This window comes from Eufriesea mexicana, unplaced genomic scaffold, assembly GCF_001483705.2.
Source record: "Eufriesea mexicana isolate 0111107269 unplaced genomic scaffold, ASM148370v2 scaffold267, whole genome shotgun sequence".
NCBI classification, from domain to species: domain Eukaryota; kingdom Metazoa; phylum Arthropoda; class Insecta; order Hymenoptera; family Apidae; genus Eufriesea; species Eufriesea mexicana.
The window spans coordinates 1,087-20,117 of NW_016908419.1; the positions used below are offsets into that span (position 1 = coordinate 1,087).

Sequence of the window (19,031 nt, forward strand, 5' to 3'; positions counted from 1 at the left end):
ACTTCCGGCACTATTTTCCGAAAACGCGCATTCGCACCGTCAAAAAAACCATTGATTCTAGTAGAGGAGAATCTAGTGTATTGAATTAGGCGAAAAAATTATTCTGGACAATCCTGGTTTAGCAAAGATAAGCCCGGACCGGAAACTACGCAGTAGCGAGTCACACACACTCTCACTTCCGGCACTATTTTCCGAAAACGCGCATTCACACCGTCAAAAAAACCATTGATTCTAGTAGAGGAGATTCCAGTCTATTGAATTAGGCGAAAAAATTATTCTGGACAATCCCGGTTTAGCAAAGGTAAGCCCCGACGTGAAACTACGCAGTAGCCTGTCACACGCACTCTCACTTCCGGTACTATTTTCCGAAAACGCGCATTCACACCGTCAAAAGAACCATTGATTCTAGTAGAGGAGATTCTAGTCTATTGAATTAGGCGAAAAAATTATTCTGAACAATCCCCGTTTAGCAAAGGTACGCCCCGACGGGAAACTACGCAGTAGCCTGTCTCACGCACTCTCACTTCCGGTACTATTTTTCGATAACGCGTATTGTAATTCGGAAAAAGTTCGACTATCTAATTATGGAACGATCTGTTCTATGGTGTGATAGCACGGGAACCTAATCAAAAATGGAAGTTTCATGAAACTGAGCGAAAGACTTTAGCGATGTATCTCGATTTTAGAAGCCCTTGCACTTACGTCGCTGTGTTTCGGAAAGAACGGATAATGTCGGAAAAGTATAAGGCTACTAATTATAACACATTCTACTGTAACGAGTGAGTGTGAAATATTCTAGTGCAGTGTAGAAATTTGGACTATCTAAACGAAACAATTTATCGAGGTAGTACGATTTTATTCTCGCTCGTACTTCCATCGCTATACTCCTTCGCGAACCGTCTAAATCGGAAAAAATTTTGATTAGAGAACAGTCAATTCTAACGAGTGATTATGAAATATACTAATGCAAGATGGAAATTATGAATATCTAAGCAATAACATGAAGGACACAGCGCGATTTATTATTTCTTATATGCACCGTTGAAATCGAACAAGAATTGTAAAAACTATTATGAAACTGCCTATTCCGAGCAATGGTAAGCAATATCCTATTGGTCGATCGAATTCTGGAATCTTCGATCGATGACACGTGACTATTCCGTTGTATTATATGATCCGCACACACACCAGTTAATTTCACTAAATCACTTTTTTCCACATGTGGTATATTACCACCGAACAAATATTCACAGTTAGTTATCCTGTTCTTGGTAAAAATCCTTTTAATTTCTTTAACTTCTGATATGGTCTTTTCGTAAATATCACGACGATGTTATCAAATACTTCACGAAACGTTTTGTTTAGTACTGAAAACTTCACTTTAACGCGTGTAAATATTTGACCATGTGTTACCGGCATTTTGGGTCGCGTCAACTGGAAGTCTTTTGTGATTGGATAAGCTGTGCCGCGTTATTTTTTTCCACTTTTAATAATTTACTTAATTTATTTATTTACGTTTAACTTTCAATAATTTGTTCAATTAATTTATTTTTCACTTTTTATAATTTATTTAATTAATTTATTTATGTTTAACTTTTAATAGTTTATTTATTCTAATAATTCATTTTTTTAATTATTCATATTTAATTATTCATTTAATTATTTCGTTTACTTCATTCACTTCTAATTATTTCTTTAATACTGATAAAAATATTTAACGTTTTATTTTTTAAATTTTATTGGTGTTAGTGGATATTAAATATTTTTATAACTATTAAATGATTACTGTAGTTCTGCTAAATCGTATACGTTGGAACGATTTTACCCGCCATTTCTTTTACTCGATGGCGGGCAATTAAGCAAGTTTGGAAGCGACATTGCTACTGTATTTTGAAAGTGTTGAAAGAAAGCAAGAAGGAATTACAAGCAATGATGATATTGCTACATTGACGACGTGGCAAGGGAAGGACACATCGACGTTGATGCCAGGAGGAAAACAACAATTCATCCAGAGCCGCTTTTATATGGACAATAGGTGAACAATTGGTAAGTCGCATGTTTATGATTCCTCTGATTACCCATGTTGTATTTTTGCACATTTGTGCAGTATTACTGCACATACTGTGCACATTGTATTCCAGAATTCACCCAACTAAATCCCTTAAGTTCCCCTTAAAAGTATCAACTTTTGAAATAACATCCTATATTTTATAATTTATTTCCAAATTTATTTTCAAATTTATTTTGTAATACATGTTGTACTTCATTTTATAGTATATTCTGTATTGCTTTTCTTTAATGACTTTAAAATTTATTTTCTGATTTATTTTCCGTAATATATTGTACTTTTTTCTGTATCATATTTTGTACTATATTTTAGTAATGTGTTTAGGCCTGGGCCTCGATTGTGTAGCCACTTCCATGTGGTGAGACCTGGTAATTGGTATTGTTTGTTAAAGATGTACTCCTATATATTTGTCTCATTTTATATACTACTTTTTGGAATTTTTAATAAGTTCATCTTTGACAAACAATGCCAATCTAAGAGCTATGCAGTATTCACAGTCCAATCTATCCTCTGAAAGATTACCTTCTGGTACCTTGGAGGATAGATTTTAATTGTGACTATCACTTTATTTGTCCCTCCACACAGGACAATGTAGAACATCGCTGAACATCGTGAAATGTGTGTTTTAGATTTCATTAGTTATAGGTTCTCCCATCATGTTTAATTCTTTGTGTGTAGTTTTCTGCTCTAACATACTGCGTCTCATTTAGAATAAAAAATTTTTGCATTCCTCCAATATATATATTATATCACATTCGCATACTTTTTTACAAGATTTCTATAAAAATCAAATACATATTGGCTAGCTTGTTTACATTTATCCATTGATTCTAAAAATTCTGTTTGGGTAAAACATCCAGTAGTATGACAACATATAACATCTTTCTTCACACTATCAAATGCATACGTGAATTCCGCTTTAGCTTCCTGAAAAGCATAAGTACTCAATTAAAAATATCACTCTTTTTCTTAAAGTATACGTATATTTATTTATATACCTGTAATTGAGTTTCATCAGGATCTAGTATAATTTCGTCATTTCCTTCATGTATCATGCAATTAACTGCCGCAATAGTAAATTTCATTGGAACTCCAGCATTAATAAGTGCCAAGCAAGCTGCATTGATACTGCAAGCTAACATCTATAAAGTTGGTTCACATTTATTATCTCAAAGAGTAAAAGGTTTTATATCGGGAATGTGTAAAACTAGCCATACACCACCAGAATCTTTTAATTCTTGTATATTAATGCATATAGACGTCGCTGGATGAAAAGTCACAATTATCGCAGCTTTGCATGTTTCGTTAATATACATTTCTGTCATTCTATCATCCACCTCTTGAAATAACAATACATATATCAACAAATTATTAAACAATTGGACCTATTTTAAGTTAGATTGAAAATGTATTTAAACTTACTAGCTGGACCTTTGATTGGGGTATACGATACTTCAACCGATGCTTTATCATAAATCATTTTTTGTGGTTTTGCTTCAATTGGTCCATAAATTCCAGCAACTACTGCAGTATCTCCTAAAAGATACAGAAAGTTATTAATAAATAATAATAAATAATAATATTGACGTCAAAAGTTAACCTACCTTGCATTAGCATTGCTGACCCATCAGGCATGGAAAGATGGTTTAATTCACAATTCATTGCTCGTAATACAGATATATTTTCCGATTTTTCTTCACACATATTTCCGTTTTCAAGTATTTGTTGTACAATTACAATTGGCGGGAAACTTGTGTATTAGAACGCGTGATAATACAAACACAAGAGTATATATAGAAGCACACGTGGAAAGAAGGTTTAAGTGTTAGAAAACAAAATTCCCTAGAAATTACCCTAACTGTCTTGCCGTGTGGAATCTCAGTAATAATGGATTTATTTTTGTATATTTCTTCAAAATATAATCAAGTTTCGATGTCATTTAACGTTGAATACAATCACTCTGTATATAATATAATTTCCTACATTTTCTCGTTATCATCTCCCACAATTTAATACCACTAGAAACAGCAAAGAACTCTTTCGATAAATAACAGAAAACTGATAATACCGACAGTCAGTCATATATGATTTGTCGGTAAGTCTACATTCGTACTCTCTCGGTAATGTAATTTTCTAGATTATTCATCTTCTTCCTCTTCTTCTTCCTCCTCTACTCCCTCTTCTTCTTCTTCTCCTATCATAACAAATGAAATTTCTTTTTCGTGCTACAAGACGCAAATTTATCAATTGCTAATTTTACTGATTTTACCCATCGGTATAGCCGGTGGCGGAGGTAAATGGGCAATTCTATAATCCTCCTCCTGTTCGAAGGTGGGGTCCTGAATTTCCATAATCTCAGGGCCGATTTTGTACTGGTCTTGCACAGGTGGCATGGGCGGTGGACTGTAATTGTACGCGATGTATTTGTGACCCCAGCCGATGTACACGTTAGCGCAACGCCTGTAGAGAGACACCATTAAAGTAACATTAGCGTAATTTCCCGCGCATTAATTTTCCTTTAACGCGCCATAATTCCTCTTTTCCCGGTTGATTCGTCCCACGATAAAACCGTCTCCCTTGTACCCTGCTCGCCGTGCTGTTTCTTCGATATCCCAAGGGGAATTTATACTCGTCGGCCACATAAATATCACAGATACGTCTGCTTAATGGAAAATCATTATTGAATAGGGGTTCCTGTGCACGCACCATCCACTGGCGAACGCAAACGCTCCAGGCCAAATGTTTGATTTAATTAACGCCACCGCTTGATCAGGTTGCACGCGAGAGGATTGCGTGGCTCTCCATGGTATTATCGAATCTACGATAGCATCTTCTGACAGCGGTGTCAACAGAGGTGGCCCAACCTCCCTCTCCGGTCCAGCTCCAGGCTCTTCCTCTTCCTCTTCTTCTTCGCCCAGTTCTTCTTCACCCAATTCCTAATTTCGTGATATTTATCGTACTTCACTTCGATTTCATCGCAAGTCAGTTTTCTCGACAAAACGAACTTACTCGTTCATCCAACTTTGGATTCCACCACACGACACGCCCCTGTTTCAAAAGATAGGGCGCATGGTGACACCAGTTGGACATGGAGGGGTCTATCAGATCCTTGAGTGGCAGAGGGTCGTAATGCGCGTTCTCGGACAATTCTCCGCCTGTATATGCAAAGAACGTTCCTCTAAACTGTCAGGGTAGCATGGTTTTATGATCGATAAGAGCAGCGTTAGGGATGATTAAGAGGTAGCAGTGGGATAAACAAAACGAGGAGGAAGGACTCGAGCAATTTACAGCGTTGATCTCTCTTCTCTGATTTTTCTCTCAGATAGACGTGAAATGTTACCTTCTTCCATTTCCTCCATCAGCTCTTCTTCCTCAGCCCCGCCGCCGAATGTAAAGAATCCGATGGGCGAGACTTGGGTGGTCGCGCTGATCCTGGCTATCTGCGCGCGGAGGTAATTCTTTTCCGTCCCCGGGAATGGCGGGAAGGTGTGAATCTGTGAATCGAAAACGATTAATTTACGAATTTTCTTCCATTCTACCTTATTTTTCTCTCCCTCCTTTTACTTCATTTAGTTCGGCCTCTTTTTTCTCTCTGTTTTCTCTATTTTTCCCTCTCTTTGACAGAGGGACGCACACGTACCGGGGTTTCCAAATTTCCCGTGCAGTAGCGGACAATCTGTCGTGCAATTACTATCTGCTGCGGCGTAACCGGTGGCAGTTCGATCCACTTGTCCAGGCCGGGCTCGTTGCATACAAAATACACCTGCAACAAAGTCGACCAGCAGGATCACGCGCAGGAAAACACGCGCCGTGTTTTGTGTCGCATATTAATTCGAACGCCGCGTCCCGCTTTGAATGCCGGTTCGATGTTTTCAACGCGGACAATGCGATTCCCTTTCGATTAATCGAACCTCGTTTAACGATATCGTTATACCAGAACGTCCACCGGAAACCGTGATTTATACCGCGAAATTTCATTCCCAGCGAAACTCTCGCACCCCGCGCAACGCTGTATTATTTCGTTTATTTTATTCGGTTGATCGTGTTTTCATTCGATACGCGTGCAAGCAAAGGAAACGGAATTTCGCTGTTTCTGATCGTACGTCGAAGAAGCTGACGAAGCGTACCTTGGCATTCGTGCCAGTTCCGATTCTCTCCGGAGGCACTTCCGGTGGCCGTAGCCATGAACGAGTAGGCAGAGGCGGAAAGACGAGCTTCAAGCCCTCGTGTTCCTCCTTCTCTTCCGTTCCCTCTGCCGTTTCCTCGGCTGCCTCCGCTGCTTCTCTTTCCACGTTTTCAGCAGCTTCTTTCTCCGCCCTCGCCACTTCTTCCGCTCGCGCCTGCTCCTCCTCACGCCTCCGTTCCTCCTCCGCTGCTATTTTCTGCAGACGCGTGGACGGGATTCAGAAAGCGTTTTGCTCGCTTTCTTTCCCAAATTAATTCGCTCTGTCGCGTTGTCCCGTGGCGCTTCGCGAGAATCGCGAATTTTCCAGCCGGTTCGACAACAACGTCGAAGCAAACATCGTTTACTTGTTCGTGGAGAGAAAGAAGAAAAAGAGACGTTCTTCGTTTCAGAGTATACTCTTACCTCTTGCCTGAGTGCCAATTCCTCCGCCTTCAAGTCTGCTTCCACCACGTAATAATTTTTCGGATTTCCAAGAATTTTTCCCCAAAATCTGCATCATCGAATCGTCGATTATCGAGGGATTTTCGGGATTTTTTCGCGAAGCGAGAAGGCTTGGGTGTACCTGACGTTCTCGATAGGAGCCTCGGCAATGAGTTTCCTCATAGACAAATTAAGCAGCACCATCTGTGTGCGAGGCAATCCAACGTTGGCCTGTTCGAAATAGAACAGGAGATCCAACATGTTCGGCAGTTTCTTCTTCTTCTCTTCTCCCTCGTCTTCCTCCTCTGCGGCTAGTCTCTCTTCCTCGCTCTCGTATAGCTGCTGAACTTTCTGTAATTACAGAGAAACGCTCGATCCGCGGGGCTAAATAACGACCGAGTTTCCCACGAGTCGCGTTATTATTTATACGACAGCTAAATCGCTGGATCAAACGGTTTAATTGTTAATTGCCGGTTGTCCGCACCTTGAACAGCTCGATGATCTTCTTCGCGTTCTCGAACTGAGGCGGCGGTACGTGCACGTCCCGCAAGTGCTGAGACTTCGTCTTGAACCTCTCCTCTTTCACCTTTCTGCTGTACTCCTCGAAAATATCCACCGCGTTCTTCGGTTTCTCGGCGAGTATCTTGCTCAACACTTCCGTCAAGTGATCGTACCTGAGAGTCGTTCGCGATCAGAGACCTTCGTCGAGGAAACCTCTCGACATCGCGATTTGCATTCGCCGAGGTAACGACAATGGAAATGACGCGAAGGTATTCGCGTCTTCTCGTTCGATTAATAATAAATCGAGTACCAAACTGGGTGATTATTGTTCCAAAGCGTTTCTGCTTTGATAACCGAGTTAGCGCTTCCGCGAGCCAGCTACGGACCACTTTAAGGATCGTGATTGCAGTTTTCCATTGTCCGATCTCGGAAATCGATATGGCCGCGATTCGATACTTTCTTTCCTTTCCCTAACCTCGTACTCGGGCAACCATCGACCGATCTACCGATATTTTGTAATATTTTCGAATACTTTTTAATATTTTCAAATTCGCGAACTCACAGGCTGTCACCTGACGCTGGACTGTGTTTCTGCAGGAACTTTTTAGCGCGTCGAATATCGTGCTCCACGCAGGGAACATCTTCAGGTGGTACCTCTTGGATATTATAGCTGTACGCCATGTTTGATCTATTTTCTTCAACGACGCATCTCCCAAGTATTCCACAAGCTCTCGATGCAAGTTTCCTTAAATTCCTCTTTTATTTTATCCCACACCGAAACGTAACCGTTTTAAAAGCTCGCTCTGTCATCGTTTTGTAACGCGCGTGCGTGTATCGCGGTGTCAGACAATAGCGATCCTCTTTTTCTCTCGCCTTCGTTTATTTCCAGCGTATAATCAGCATCGTTCATCCGTTCCACGGCCAGACTCGGGCTAGCAGTTTCGAAAGCGTTATCTAATGACCCAATTACATTAACGAACCGAAAACGTGGCTAATCAACGATGAAATTAATTAAACCTGCAGATAGACGTTACAACGCTGATCTTCCCTTTGATTTCTGTTTCCTAGAACGGCGTGGTTAATCACGAACGAGATACAGAGAGAGAGAACGATGGTTGGGTAATTCGTTGTGTTAGTGGTGGGATAGAAACGGAGATTTTTGGCGGGAAGTAATTAATAGAGGCGAGTAGATGTGGTTCAGCTTGTGGACGAAAATCGTTAGGGCGGTAGGGTTCAATGAGAGGCAAGAATGAACCGTGTCGCGGACATGAATGGCCGTCTATCTCAATGAAATTAAATCGCACGCGCCGCTTTCTATCAGGCTGCATCCTGGAGCACGGTTATCGTCTATCGTCTGCCCTAAATAGAAACGTTGCTTCTCGAGGTCACTAGCTGCTTCCTTTGACGCCCATCCCTCGCAGCTCTGTAACAGGACACGTGTCCTGCCGTCGGAAAAAGTGACCTAACCGAGCGATAACCAAGCTGCTAAGCGAAACTGGTATCTCTTCGGAGATTTCGTTTCGAAATGATGGCGATAAAAAAATTTGTTAATTAGGTGTAACGATGTTTGGTGCTCTGATATCTCGACGCTATACCGACCATGGCCTAAATGACGGTTTCTAAACTTTCATCGGCATCCAACGTCACTCGCGATTTTTCGTCCAATATTGGAAGTGGGTACGAGATTCCAATTTTTCCAGGTTCTACTTTCATTTCATTCGCAGGTCGTTTGATCACGATGGGTTTAGAATTGGTATTAATCATTCGTATGCTCGAAATTGAATCAGAATTAAAATTCCTTCCTTTTGCATATGTGGTCGTAAAGAACAGTCGATTCTCAGATTCTGCGTAAATTTTTCCATTCTTCGTGAACCTAATCGCAGAGTCTTGTAATATCACTCGAGAGTCGCGATGGTTGAAGTAATTAAATTTGCACGGTTTCGCGGAAAGGTACGAAATTAGTTCGGGATAGAAGAAAAATTTTATTGGTGGAAGCATTGGAGTCGAAGCGAAAAAGTTTACGAAAATGTCTACTATTTAAATAAATATCGGCGCTGCCACAGTTTTCGCGAAATTTAGCGCTCCTATTTTCAGGCAGATGTTTATTTATTCCAACACGACTAATTTCTCAAGCACGACGATGGAAATACGCCTTAGAGAAATGATCATTGTCCCTCGTAACGTTAATAATTTCCGAAACACCTTGATTTCTCGCACTGATTGCGCAACGCGGAAAACAATCGCTCTTATACTTTTTCGTCTGCTAAATGTTATTCGTGATAACGCAATGTTCAACATACTCGGCAATGTTTTACATCTGTCAGGCGGGTGAAGTGTTCTGAAAAAGTGTTTAAACAAGCGGAGTTGCGAGGGAAATAAAATATGTAAATTCGCAAAGCGTGTGATCGAGATTTCGTATTTGCCTTGTAATTATTATTTCATACCTATTTCGCATTTATTTCGCATTTATTTCGCATTTACTTCGCATTTATTTCGTATTTATTTCGTATTTACGATTCCTAGCCACGAAGGGAAATCAATAGGGCGACGGGATCTCGCATATAGAGGAAATTCAGATTGCAGCCTGACAATCGCGACGCACTAATTAACTGAACGCAATCGCGTTCGCTAATCGGCCACCGGTGGCTTTGGGATCGCGAGGATTACAGAAACTCGCTGCGCTATCAGTTAGTCGCACGTGCGACGCGATTTGTCATCGGGCGAATTCGTCAATGAGGGATCGGTCAACGGAGGGGTCAGACCGCGGCACGTGGCGAATTTTCGACGGCTGAATCGCTAATAATCCCCCGAATCTCGTAATTTCGCGAGCGATATAACAGGTGGCGGCTGGCAGAAATTCTCGTTTACGTGACGGAAATGCGACTGTTATCGATCGAAGATCGATCATCCCCTTGGGATACCCTGAAAAAAACAGATTCAAAAAGATGGACGAAGAGTTTATCCCGTATTATTTTTAATACATATATATTTCGGCTGCGGTTGGTTTCTTTGGTATATACATATATCAGAAATGTAACCGACGTTTTCATTTCACAGTTTGTTTTATATGGCTGACATAGATGATGTCGATAGTTTAAATTGAACAAAATGATATTTATCTTTTCGGTAAATGTTGACGGACACTAGCCGACGTCGATAAGCGAATATCAATAGCTTCCAAGAAGCAATGAGAATTAGTTCTTCGAGATTGCTTGCTAATTTCTGTACAATTTTCCGTACCTCTCGGCAAGATTTGTATTTCTTCGCGTCCTGATTAATTTCCCGCATAAATCGGAATGGCAAATGCGATTCATACCGTGCTAGTTACATTTAAATAACGAAATCGCGTATGTCAATAACCGCTGACAAATATTGCGTTATCGACGAGTCGATTACTGTCAATAAATATAATTAAGCTATCAGGAATATCAACAGTTACAAACGATTCGTAACAAACGATAAATGTCAACAGGCAGGAAACAATAATTGTCGATAAATATCAATTGTAAATACCGCCAATTACGAACACACTCCATATCTTAAATACACCTGCAATTTTTCCAACATACGCAACACGCATGAATCATACACAGACTAAACCGATTAACTCCAAATTCAGAATTTTGTAAAATTTTAACGCCAAAGTGGTTTATTAAAATTTCTTACAATTAAAGTAAATTTCTACTGTTAGTGTCACGAAGTCGATTGATTTGCCAAATGAGTGGTTCCCGAGTTAACAATTTCATAGGCTCACTTCTAACTTCATCCGTGGGTGACTGTCCTAAACGTTGTTATTTCGTTATTTCTCGATAATCGACATCGATCTACGATCTTGGCGTTGAGTGACAGCCAGAGTGGCGCCACAGTAGACGCGTGCTCGGATTATTTCGATCGCGGGTTGCCGGTAATGAGGGATAATTAACAAAACCCGGGCGGTGATTAATAAAAGGCGCGTGTCGATGCCGCGATCGAGCGTGGATCGTCGGCGTGGATCGTCGTCGGGGACGCGTTAATCCGGCCTGTCGAAATTGAATCGGCGCGTTCGACGCGTATTGTTCGTCGACGACCATGCCGCGCGCATTAATTAACAAACGGACGTTAACGTTCGTTCGGTAATCGCGTCCGTCGAATTTTGCGCGACGTCGCGCACGATGCTCGAAATGAAATTCACGCCCGATAGCATTCGCGGGGCAACGTTTCTAATTACGTTACACTAACGTGCTCATTATTTTTGCTCCTCGTCGCTCCATTCTTTGGTTACCTTTCGCGAACTCTTTGCAGCTTAACACATTGGTTTCGGGACGCTCAGAGTTGCAGTTTACGCGGATACGAAAAGACGCGTCTTCTTCCCAATCGCGTTAGGTTAGAAGAAACTATCATAATTTTTAAAATAAATAATATTTTTCAAAGAAATTTCGTGGAATCTGGATTTTGGGGAAATTACCATTCTTTTGCAGAAGTTAAGACAATACGGAAAGGTGCTCTCGATCTGTTGATGCACGATCGTTTTATCAAGTAAATTGGGCTATCTCATTATAATAGAGACAAAGATATCGCTTGTCCCTGATTGCATTCCGAAGACGAAGGCTAAGTGTTGAATTTCTACCATATCTAATGTATATACAGTTGCAATAATCAGAAGAGGAAAAGAAGATGAAGAAAGTGTATAATTGTTTCAACTTGTGAAACATTTATTATGATATTTATGTTGAAAGCTTAGCTGAGCCGTTTATAGCGTTTCCAAAATTTATTTTAAGATAGGTACATGCAAAATCTCGATGACATATTTTCGCGTCATCTGGATCCTAGTAAAAAGCACGGATGACGTATATATACGTCAATGTGTTAAGGATGACCTCGTTGGTCGCAGCCACGAAAAATATACAGAATATGCGTGTTATGGCGATCGAGGTAAGAACAACATCGAATGAGTGCTCGTGTTAGCATTCTCGGTATAGTTCGTAGGATAATCCATCATGGTGCCTCCGCGTAATCGGTATCTTCAATTCAATTGTTAGATATACCGTGGATATTAGGAGCCTCTGCATTCGAGTTCGGATTATAAACAGAAATCTGGAGTCGAAGATAAGAGAATCATCCGAAAGATTTTTATTGCGCGTTCATACACTGACAGCGCGATTTAAAAATAAATCGGTCTATCTTATCGCGAGACCGTATCGATAATCTAACCCCGTTTTCTCAAACACATTGCGATCAGATGTACACAAATCGATCGCATTCATGCGACTCTGCGGTCTTCGGAAAAGCGGCACCTCCGAAGGTTAAGCCGATAAAATCGTGCCGAATCTCAACCCTCGCCACATCTGCACGCTAACCACCCTCGGTTCCCTCGAACATGACACGAGGGCCAATCTCCGAGCCGAATCTTCCACGCTTATCAATCCCTTTCTCTCCGAAAACCTCAGCTGGACTAAAGATCCTCGGGAAAATCCCTTCCTCGACCCCCGTCACTTTGGTACCAAGTCATTGCCATGTGGATCAGGATGTCTTTCGAGCAGGGCGAAACCGAGTGCAACGAATTCGTTAATCGAGCAGCGTGGCTAACAGTCAGAGCGTGGAGAAGAAGCACGGTGCTTGCAATTTTGCGGGGGCGTTTGAGTATGAATGAGTAAGAAGTCCCCACCAGCTCCACCTCTCTCCCACCCTCGTCGCTTCTCTCCTCTCTTCCTCTCTTGCAGTCCTCCACCCTGTCGCTGCTTTTCGCCCCCCTCGCCCCTTCGTCGCCCATCGCTACCACGCTACCTCCTCTTCGTCTCTCTTCCACTCTCCCACTGTCTTCTGCCACTTTCTCTCTCGGTTCTCTCTCTCTTCTCTCTCCATTCCTCTCTCGACTCCTCTCTCTCCCGCTCTCTGCGTCCGTTCTGCTCCCTCTTTCCCTCTCGACGAACCGAAAGCAGCTCGGTATCGGGGGTTAGGTTCTCTCTTGGTGTACCGCGCTTCTTTCGGTCAGTTTTCTCTCGTGAGTTGCACGCGCGCGTCCTTTCGCGAGGACTCGACTCGGTGCCGGTCTCACGTCAGCGCGAATTACACGGGATAAGAGAGGAGGCTTCACGTCGAGGATTCCCGCCGGGACGACGGGCCACTGTCATCCGTCACGATGCGCCGTCGATGCACACGGTTAGTCCTAATGGATCGATTACCTTCGTTTTTCACGACCACGCGAATTATCCGTTTGGAGACGCTGGCGATCGAGGAACGTCCGATAGTTCATGGAATTCCTCTCGATTTTCGTATGATCGATACGATCGATCGTACTGCAGCTTGAACGACTGCGAGGGAGTGTGTAACCGTGACACAGTGGAAATTTGGATTCTAACGTTGGACTCCGCGTATGAACGTAAGTCTGACAGTCGACGTTCCGTTCGCTAGTGTCTCCAGTAAAACGAGTATCGTCGAATATCGAGGAAATCGTTGGCACAGGTAGATCGTTCGTTATCGATCGTTCGACGATGCTCGCCGGGTTAAAAGACGGCCGAGTTAAAGCAGTTACTTCGGAAGCGCGAGATCGAGTTGCCCATGGTGGAGGAACACCTCGAGGTAACCGGGCTAAAACTGGCAAAGGATCGCTGCAGGAACAATTGGTCCCGTGCTCGTAGTTGTTAAAGCGATTTACCGCCGGTCCCTTACCTATTAAATCTTATCGCTGGAACTTTCCTGTCCACGAGCTTCTTTCGCCAAGCTTTCCCTGCGTTCGTCGATCGAGATCCAACCGAGGATCGCGGAACGATCTACCGGCAACGAAATAACCCGCCCTTGGAGATTTAATTAGTCGCTTTCGTCCAGTTCTCGGCTCGCCTCGCCGTCTCTGGTGAGAATACACGGTGTATTCCATCGCGCAGGAATCGTGTCGTTGGTTACTATTAAGGGGCCATCCAGAGAACGCGCGTTCCATTATTCATCGGCGGTTTCTACGCGCGCATCGAACGATCGCTCGTAAATCGCCTGCTCACTTTTCATTAAGACGTTGGCGAGCCGAGTGAATGAGCGGCTGAATGAATTTCCAGAACCCATTGCTCTTCCTGTCCACCCGCCCTTGAACGACTCCACACTGGGTCAGAAGCGCGTTGCGCCGCTTTCCCGGAGATCTCTTCCGGATTTCCTACGCGCGTCCGTTTTTCCGACCAATTCCGCAGCTCGTTACGCCGCGAACTGCGATAACACTGCTAATCTCAGCGCCGTGCAAATTAATCTAGACTTTGTTTAAAGGGGGTTCCACAAAGGGGGGCGAAATATAAAATGACAAGGGAATTTTGACAAAAATAATTGATAGGTAAGAGAAAAGGAAATTAATTTTTTAGATACCTGCTGTATAAAGGGTTCTCCGAGTGCAGTAATCCACTGTTTACCGAGCACGCAACCGAAGTAGCCTGCAAGGTGTCTGGCTGTTATATCAGCTCGTTTCTCTTCCATTTCGTGAGCATATTTAGCAAAAGATTAGCAAAAACTGTCTAACGAGATCCTCAAACTAAAACAGTCGACTATGTTCAATTACGCGTTGGAACATCTATCGCGCCGCGATCTCGAAGATAGCAGTCGCGATCCAAACCGTATCGACTACCGATAGGCTACTAGTTCTCGGTCCCTGATCCCGATCTACACCGGTAACCAACCGAGGAAAGAAAGAGGAAAGCAAAGAAAGCGAGCAAGCAAACCGTGCCTGAAGAATCAAATTCTCCCGCTCGGCGTAAAAAGGACCGTTTGTTTATCGAGGAAAAAAAGAAAAGCATAAACGAAAGGCAACAGCCGGTGAAAGAGAAAGAGAAAGAGGCTGGGGGAGAGAGAGGAAGAGAGAGAAGGAAGGGGGAGAAATTGACGGTGACTTGAGTGTCAGAAGGCCGCAGGCTCGTGGTCCCTGACCGGTCGACGCAGCCTCCTCCCGGTTCCAGAGAATCAGAGTCACGTTCAGTCAGTGGCCGACTCCCGTCCGCGGAGGTGGTGCGCGTTGTCGTTCCTTCGGCTCACATACCAGTGTCAGAGGGGTTTTCCGGTTTCCCAGCCGTGGTCCCGGCCGATCCTCAGCGGGAATGACGGCCATCAGGAGCACGTGGTTAGTGATTAAACTTATTCTATTTATTTTCTTCGTTTTTCCTTCGAACCTGCCGGTCCTGGCAACTCCGGCACCCGGCATCGATGGCCGGGCTGTTGGAACTTACAGTGATCGAATCTCTCTTAGATCATCGTACAAAATTTAGCGAAAGAATGATTAATTCTCGGCTAACCTTTCTTGGATATTCGAATTTTTATTTAAATTTTTATTCCAGTTTTTATTCGAATTTTTCGATCGGTTATACGGATGTTCGATAGATAGTCGTGGATCTGCTGATCGGGGAACCGTTCGATGCTGTATTAGCAACGAAACTCGTAAAAACTCTAAAAATAGCCGCTCCACGCATTTTTATCGGGCTCATTACTCCGCTTATCCGAGTGTTACGCCACATACGCGCGCCGCGTACAATTGTGACATAATTACGAGGCAGCGCTCCGCTTTTGCCCGCTTCTTTAGTCGGTTTTTCGACCTCGTCGATCGTGTTTCCTCCGCTCGGTTGTTCCATCTCGCGAGACGTTATGGTCCATCGAGTAAGAAGACGATGCACGAAAGTACGAGAGAGGGAAATTTAATCGTTTAAATTTCTCGTCGATTCGCTCTTATTAGGAACCTTTCTTGCCTCGGGGTCACGCTAATCGGGATAAATTAGGAAACAGTTCAAACATCGAGCAAGATACGAGGCATTCGATGACTCATAGCGGGAATTAGGATCACATTCGCATTCCGATTTCGAGAGATTCCACCCGAAATGCTTTGCTCGAAATAATCCCTCGATTATTTACCCAAACACCGTAATTTTATTTTTCCGAAAAGCAATCGATCCGACGAGTTGAATACTTAGCACGCGTGTTGCTATGTCAGTGTCCCGTTATCACGAAAATTGGACTAATTGTCTCGTACCGTTCGCGATATTGCTACGAGATTATTTTACCACTCGAGAAACCATACTCGCAATTGCAAGCGTTCGAAATTTCTCTACCTCGATCGTACATTTCCTCGATCATGCGAGTCTTTCGAAAAATCTCCGGCCCCTAATCCGTTCGAATAAAATACACGGAACAATTTGGAAAGCGCAGGAGGAACTCGCTCCGATGGAGTTTCAATTAATCGAGCATCGACGGTCGTTGAAAGCGTTAAAGCGGTTTTCCTCGCCGTTTTCCGCCGAATAAGGCAGGATTTTAAAAGCGTAAAGTAGGTTCACGTGTTTCCGGCGTTGGAACTTAATTGAACGGGGCGAGCCAGTGACCGGGACCTCCTCGTGTGAAAATTCACCGAAAAATCCTACGGTCCCCGGCGGCTCTCGGATTTTTACGATCCTCCTGACACACAATTCGCATATGCCAAGAGAGGGTAAGACCCTCTGGCGAGTTGCTCGAGACGCGCACCGGGGACATGTGCGCGCCTCTCCCCGAGTGCTGCTCGTCATTTGTCAAAACACTCCAGCGTCGCTCGTGTGTTGCGTCATGTGCCGTACGATTCCTCCTTTTTTCCCTCTTTGTCTCCTCTTTTCCCCGTACGCAGATAATTTCTCTTCTTCATACGGAGATAAAGAAGGCTGGTCGCGTTCGATTAACACGTTACACGACCGAGTCACGATGGAATATTTAACCGTCGACTCCGATCCCAGACAGCCGAATCAACTTTCTTTCGCTCATTCTTGTTACCAGCCCTCGTGGTTTCTATTCGGAATCACGGAGGGAAATTTAAAATATATTTGTTCCATAATTAAAATAAGTTCTAGTAAGTAGCATCCTTCGTAGCATGGGTTTAGAATAAAAACCTTTCTTTGGAGGAGTATTTTCATGAATGAAATAAATATTTTTTCGCCAGTGTCTTTATTTTATTATTTATGTATGTCCATTTTTAATTTCTCTTTTTTTTTATTTGAATTTGTCACCACTTGGGATCACGCGAATATTATTACAACGTTACGAGTCAAAGCGTGTAGTCCTGTTTAAAAAAATATCGATGACTTCGAGGTCTCGAAGACTTTACTTCGAGTGAAATAATATTTTCCTTCGACATTTTTTCCCGTCATTGATAATAAGCGATACATTCGAGCTACTCGTGCTAAGCTGGACATGCTGTGTTTAAAGTAAATATTAGAGACCGTCATGCAACATAACGATAATTGCGTAAATATCTCAATTATAAGATACGGATCTAAAAATTGTCCGAGTTGGCTATCTGCGTAATTCTTTTTCACGTCGCGAGTGTTAATTAGGAAAAAATAACACTCGTGTCTAACTCCTGGGAGCTCGATCCGCGTCTACCTCGCTCGAACACGTATAGCAAAATATTTTCGTTCGTCAAACGAAACTTTTCTGCCTTGGAACATGTTAACGAGGAAAGTGCATCCGTTGCACTTTCGCTGTCTCTCTCGTGAGTCATTCCTCGTGCCATTTTGGCCTAGTGACTTGTTAACGTCATATGAGGAAATTTTGTCCGCCTCGTGTGCTTCTTTCTTCTTCCTAGAACCCTAGTTAGAGAGTTGAAATCCCGGGATGAGACGGAGTGAATCACGTTTCTCGGTAGTACCGTTTTTTCCCACTTCCCTAAGCGAACGAAAGTATATCGCGACTCGTTGGCGAATTCCTGGTACGCAGACTTTTCCGTCAAAACGCGAGATACGAGATCATCTCGAGTCTTCAGAGGCGGTTCGAGGACGGCAATATTGTAGCAAAAGGTTAGCGATTAATGACGATCATCGTACCAGTATCTACTCGGTAGAGGTAATTAAGATCGTGGAAAAATTCCCACCAACTTCTACACGCGATGTCAATAACGAAACAATCTATATTTCAATTATCCTACGAACCAGATAATCCACCGACTCAAAGTCAGTCCTATATTTTTCCACATTCTTCCAAGTTCTTTAACACGTCTTCGACAACTCGTATCTCTATCGTTGTAAGAAATTATGGTACGGTATATGCTCGGAGAATTACGCGATTTAATCAAAGGCTAACCGGAGGAACAAATGTTGTTGGAACATGAAACGGAAAATATGCCACGACCAGAGATCTATCGTTCCACTCCGATCACTGTACACCCCGATCGACCTGTTCTCTCTCGACCAACGATCAATACGCGACATTCGATTAAGCGACTGTTTAAATCAATTTCAATGCACATAGAGAGAGGGTACGATTATCGCGCTTAGCCCGTATTATCAAGACATCCCCAGGCATAATTGAGAGCCGGCAATATCTGGCCCGGGCGATAATAATCGGTTAATTGGCAAGTCGTAATTCCGGTGGCCAGTGGAACAGAATCGCGAAAGCGCTCGCGATAGGTTTTCATGCGATTTACGGTTATAACAGTACTACACCTGCGCTGTATAAAGGGTTATTGTAGCTGGTAGAGCTTTCAGATACCATTCTCCTGGCCGAGACGCTGGCAGGACAATGGCTTATGCTAATTCCCTGCCTCTATGTAGATGTCCTTCCGACTCCGTACACCGGCTACGCGTGTAATACGTCAGATTTAAAATTCAGCCCGGGTCACGCTCGCGGCGAACGCGGGATTAAGCGTCGGAGCTTGCGGACGCGCAATGAACAGAGGAGGACACGCGAGAAAAGGGTGAAAAATAGCGGAGGACGTCGGCGAAAGAAGGGTGCGACACGGGACGAGATTAATTCCACGTGCCTTATCGCGCGAGTGGTTTGGAGAGTGGATTCGCGAGTCCTCGCGCGGGTCGTTGCTAGAGTTCAATTCCGCTTCACCGTTCGTCTCGTTCGTGCCTCGAACGCGATAATTGACCGTGAATAAATGTAACGGTAATTTCG

At 43.2% G+C, this 19,031-nt stretch overlaps 3 protein-coding genes across 3 annotated transcripts in view; 1 reads left to right on the forward strand and 2 right to left on the reverse strand.

Annotated features, from left to right (window-relative positions):
• Window positions 1-2,812: 2,812 nt before the first annotated feature.
• On the reverse strand, window positions 2,813-3,828 carry Rrp46 (exosome complex component Rrp46). The gene is made up of 5 exons (XM_017911474.1): window positions 3,673-3,828; window positions 3,491-3,604; window positions 3,286-3,407; window positions 3,067-3,210; window positions 2,813-2,995 (listed from the first exon to the last, which is right to left on the reverse strand). Exons 1-5 carry the CDS (start codon window positions 3,770-3,772, stop codon window positions 2,813-2,815), a joined length of 663 nt encoding a protein of 220 aa, XP_017766963.1. The 5' UTR covers window positions 3,773-3,828.
• Window positions 3,829-4,206: 378 nt separating this feature from the next.
• Window positions 4,207-7,856, reverse strand: Rsph4a (Radial spoke head protein 4a). The gene is made up of 11 exons (XM_017911475.1): window positions 7,738-7,856; window positions 7,159-7,348; window positions 6,817-7,025; window positions 6,657-6,744; window positions 6,196-6,450; window positions 5,709-5,831; window positions 5,409-5,562; window positions 5,078-5,223; window positions 4,775-5,004; window positions 4,338-4,528; window positions 4,207-4,262 (listed from the first exon to the last, which is right to left on the reverse strand). The coding sequence occupies exons 1-11, from the start codon at window positions 7,854-7,856 to the stop codon at window positions 4,207-4,209; spliced, it is 1,761 nt and encodes a 586-aa protein (XP_017766964.1).
• Window positions 7,857-15,116: 7,260 nt separating this feature from the next.
• Window positions 15,117-19,031, forward strand: part of LOC108555689 (papilin-like) — a 122,850-nt gene continuing 118,935 nt past the window's right edge. Inside the window, exon 1 of the mRNA XM_017911470.1 lies at window positions 15,117-15,243. Coding sequence (XP_017766959.1) covers window positions 15,221-15,243 — 23 coding nt within the window. The 5' untranslated portion in view covers window positions 15,117-15,220. The remainder of the gene's footprint in view (window positions 15,244-19,031) is intronic.

Excerpts from the sequence above, each read along its gene's own strand:
- Rrp46 (XM_017911474.1), bottom strand. The coding sequence starts at position 3,772 with ATGTGTGAAGAAAAATCGGAAAATATATCTGTATTACGAGCAATGAAT. Across the intron at positions 3,605-3,672 it reads GTCAGCAATGCTAATGCAAG|GAGATACTGCAGTAGTTGCT; the intron begins GTAGGTTAACTT and ends TGTATCTTTTAG. Across the intron at positions 3,211-3,285 it reads AATTAAAAGATTCTGGTGGT|ATGTTAGCTTGCAGTATCAA; the intron begins GTATGGCTAGTT and ends CCAACTTTATAG.
- Rsph4a (XM_017911475.1), bottom strand. The coding sequence starts at position 7,856 with ATGGCGTACAGCTATAATATCCAAGAGGTACCACCTGAAGATGTTCCC. Across the intron at positions 7,026-7,158 it reads AGATCATCGAGCTGTTCAAG|AAAGTTCAGCAGCTATACGA; the intron begins GTGCGGACAACC and ends CTGTAATTACAG. Across the intron at positions 6,745-6,816 it reads GCTCCTATCGAGAACGTCAG|ATTTTGGGGAAAAATTCTTG; the intron begins GTACACCCAAGC and ends TCGATGATGCAG.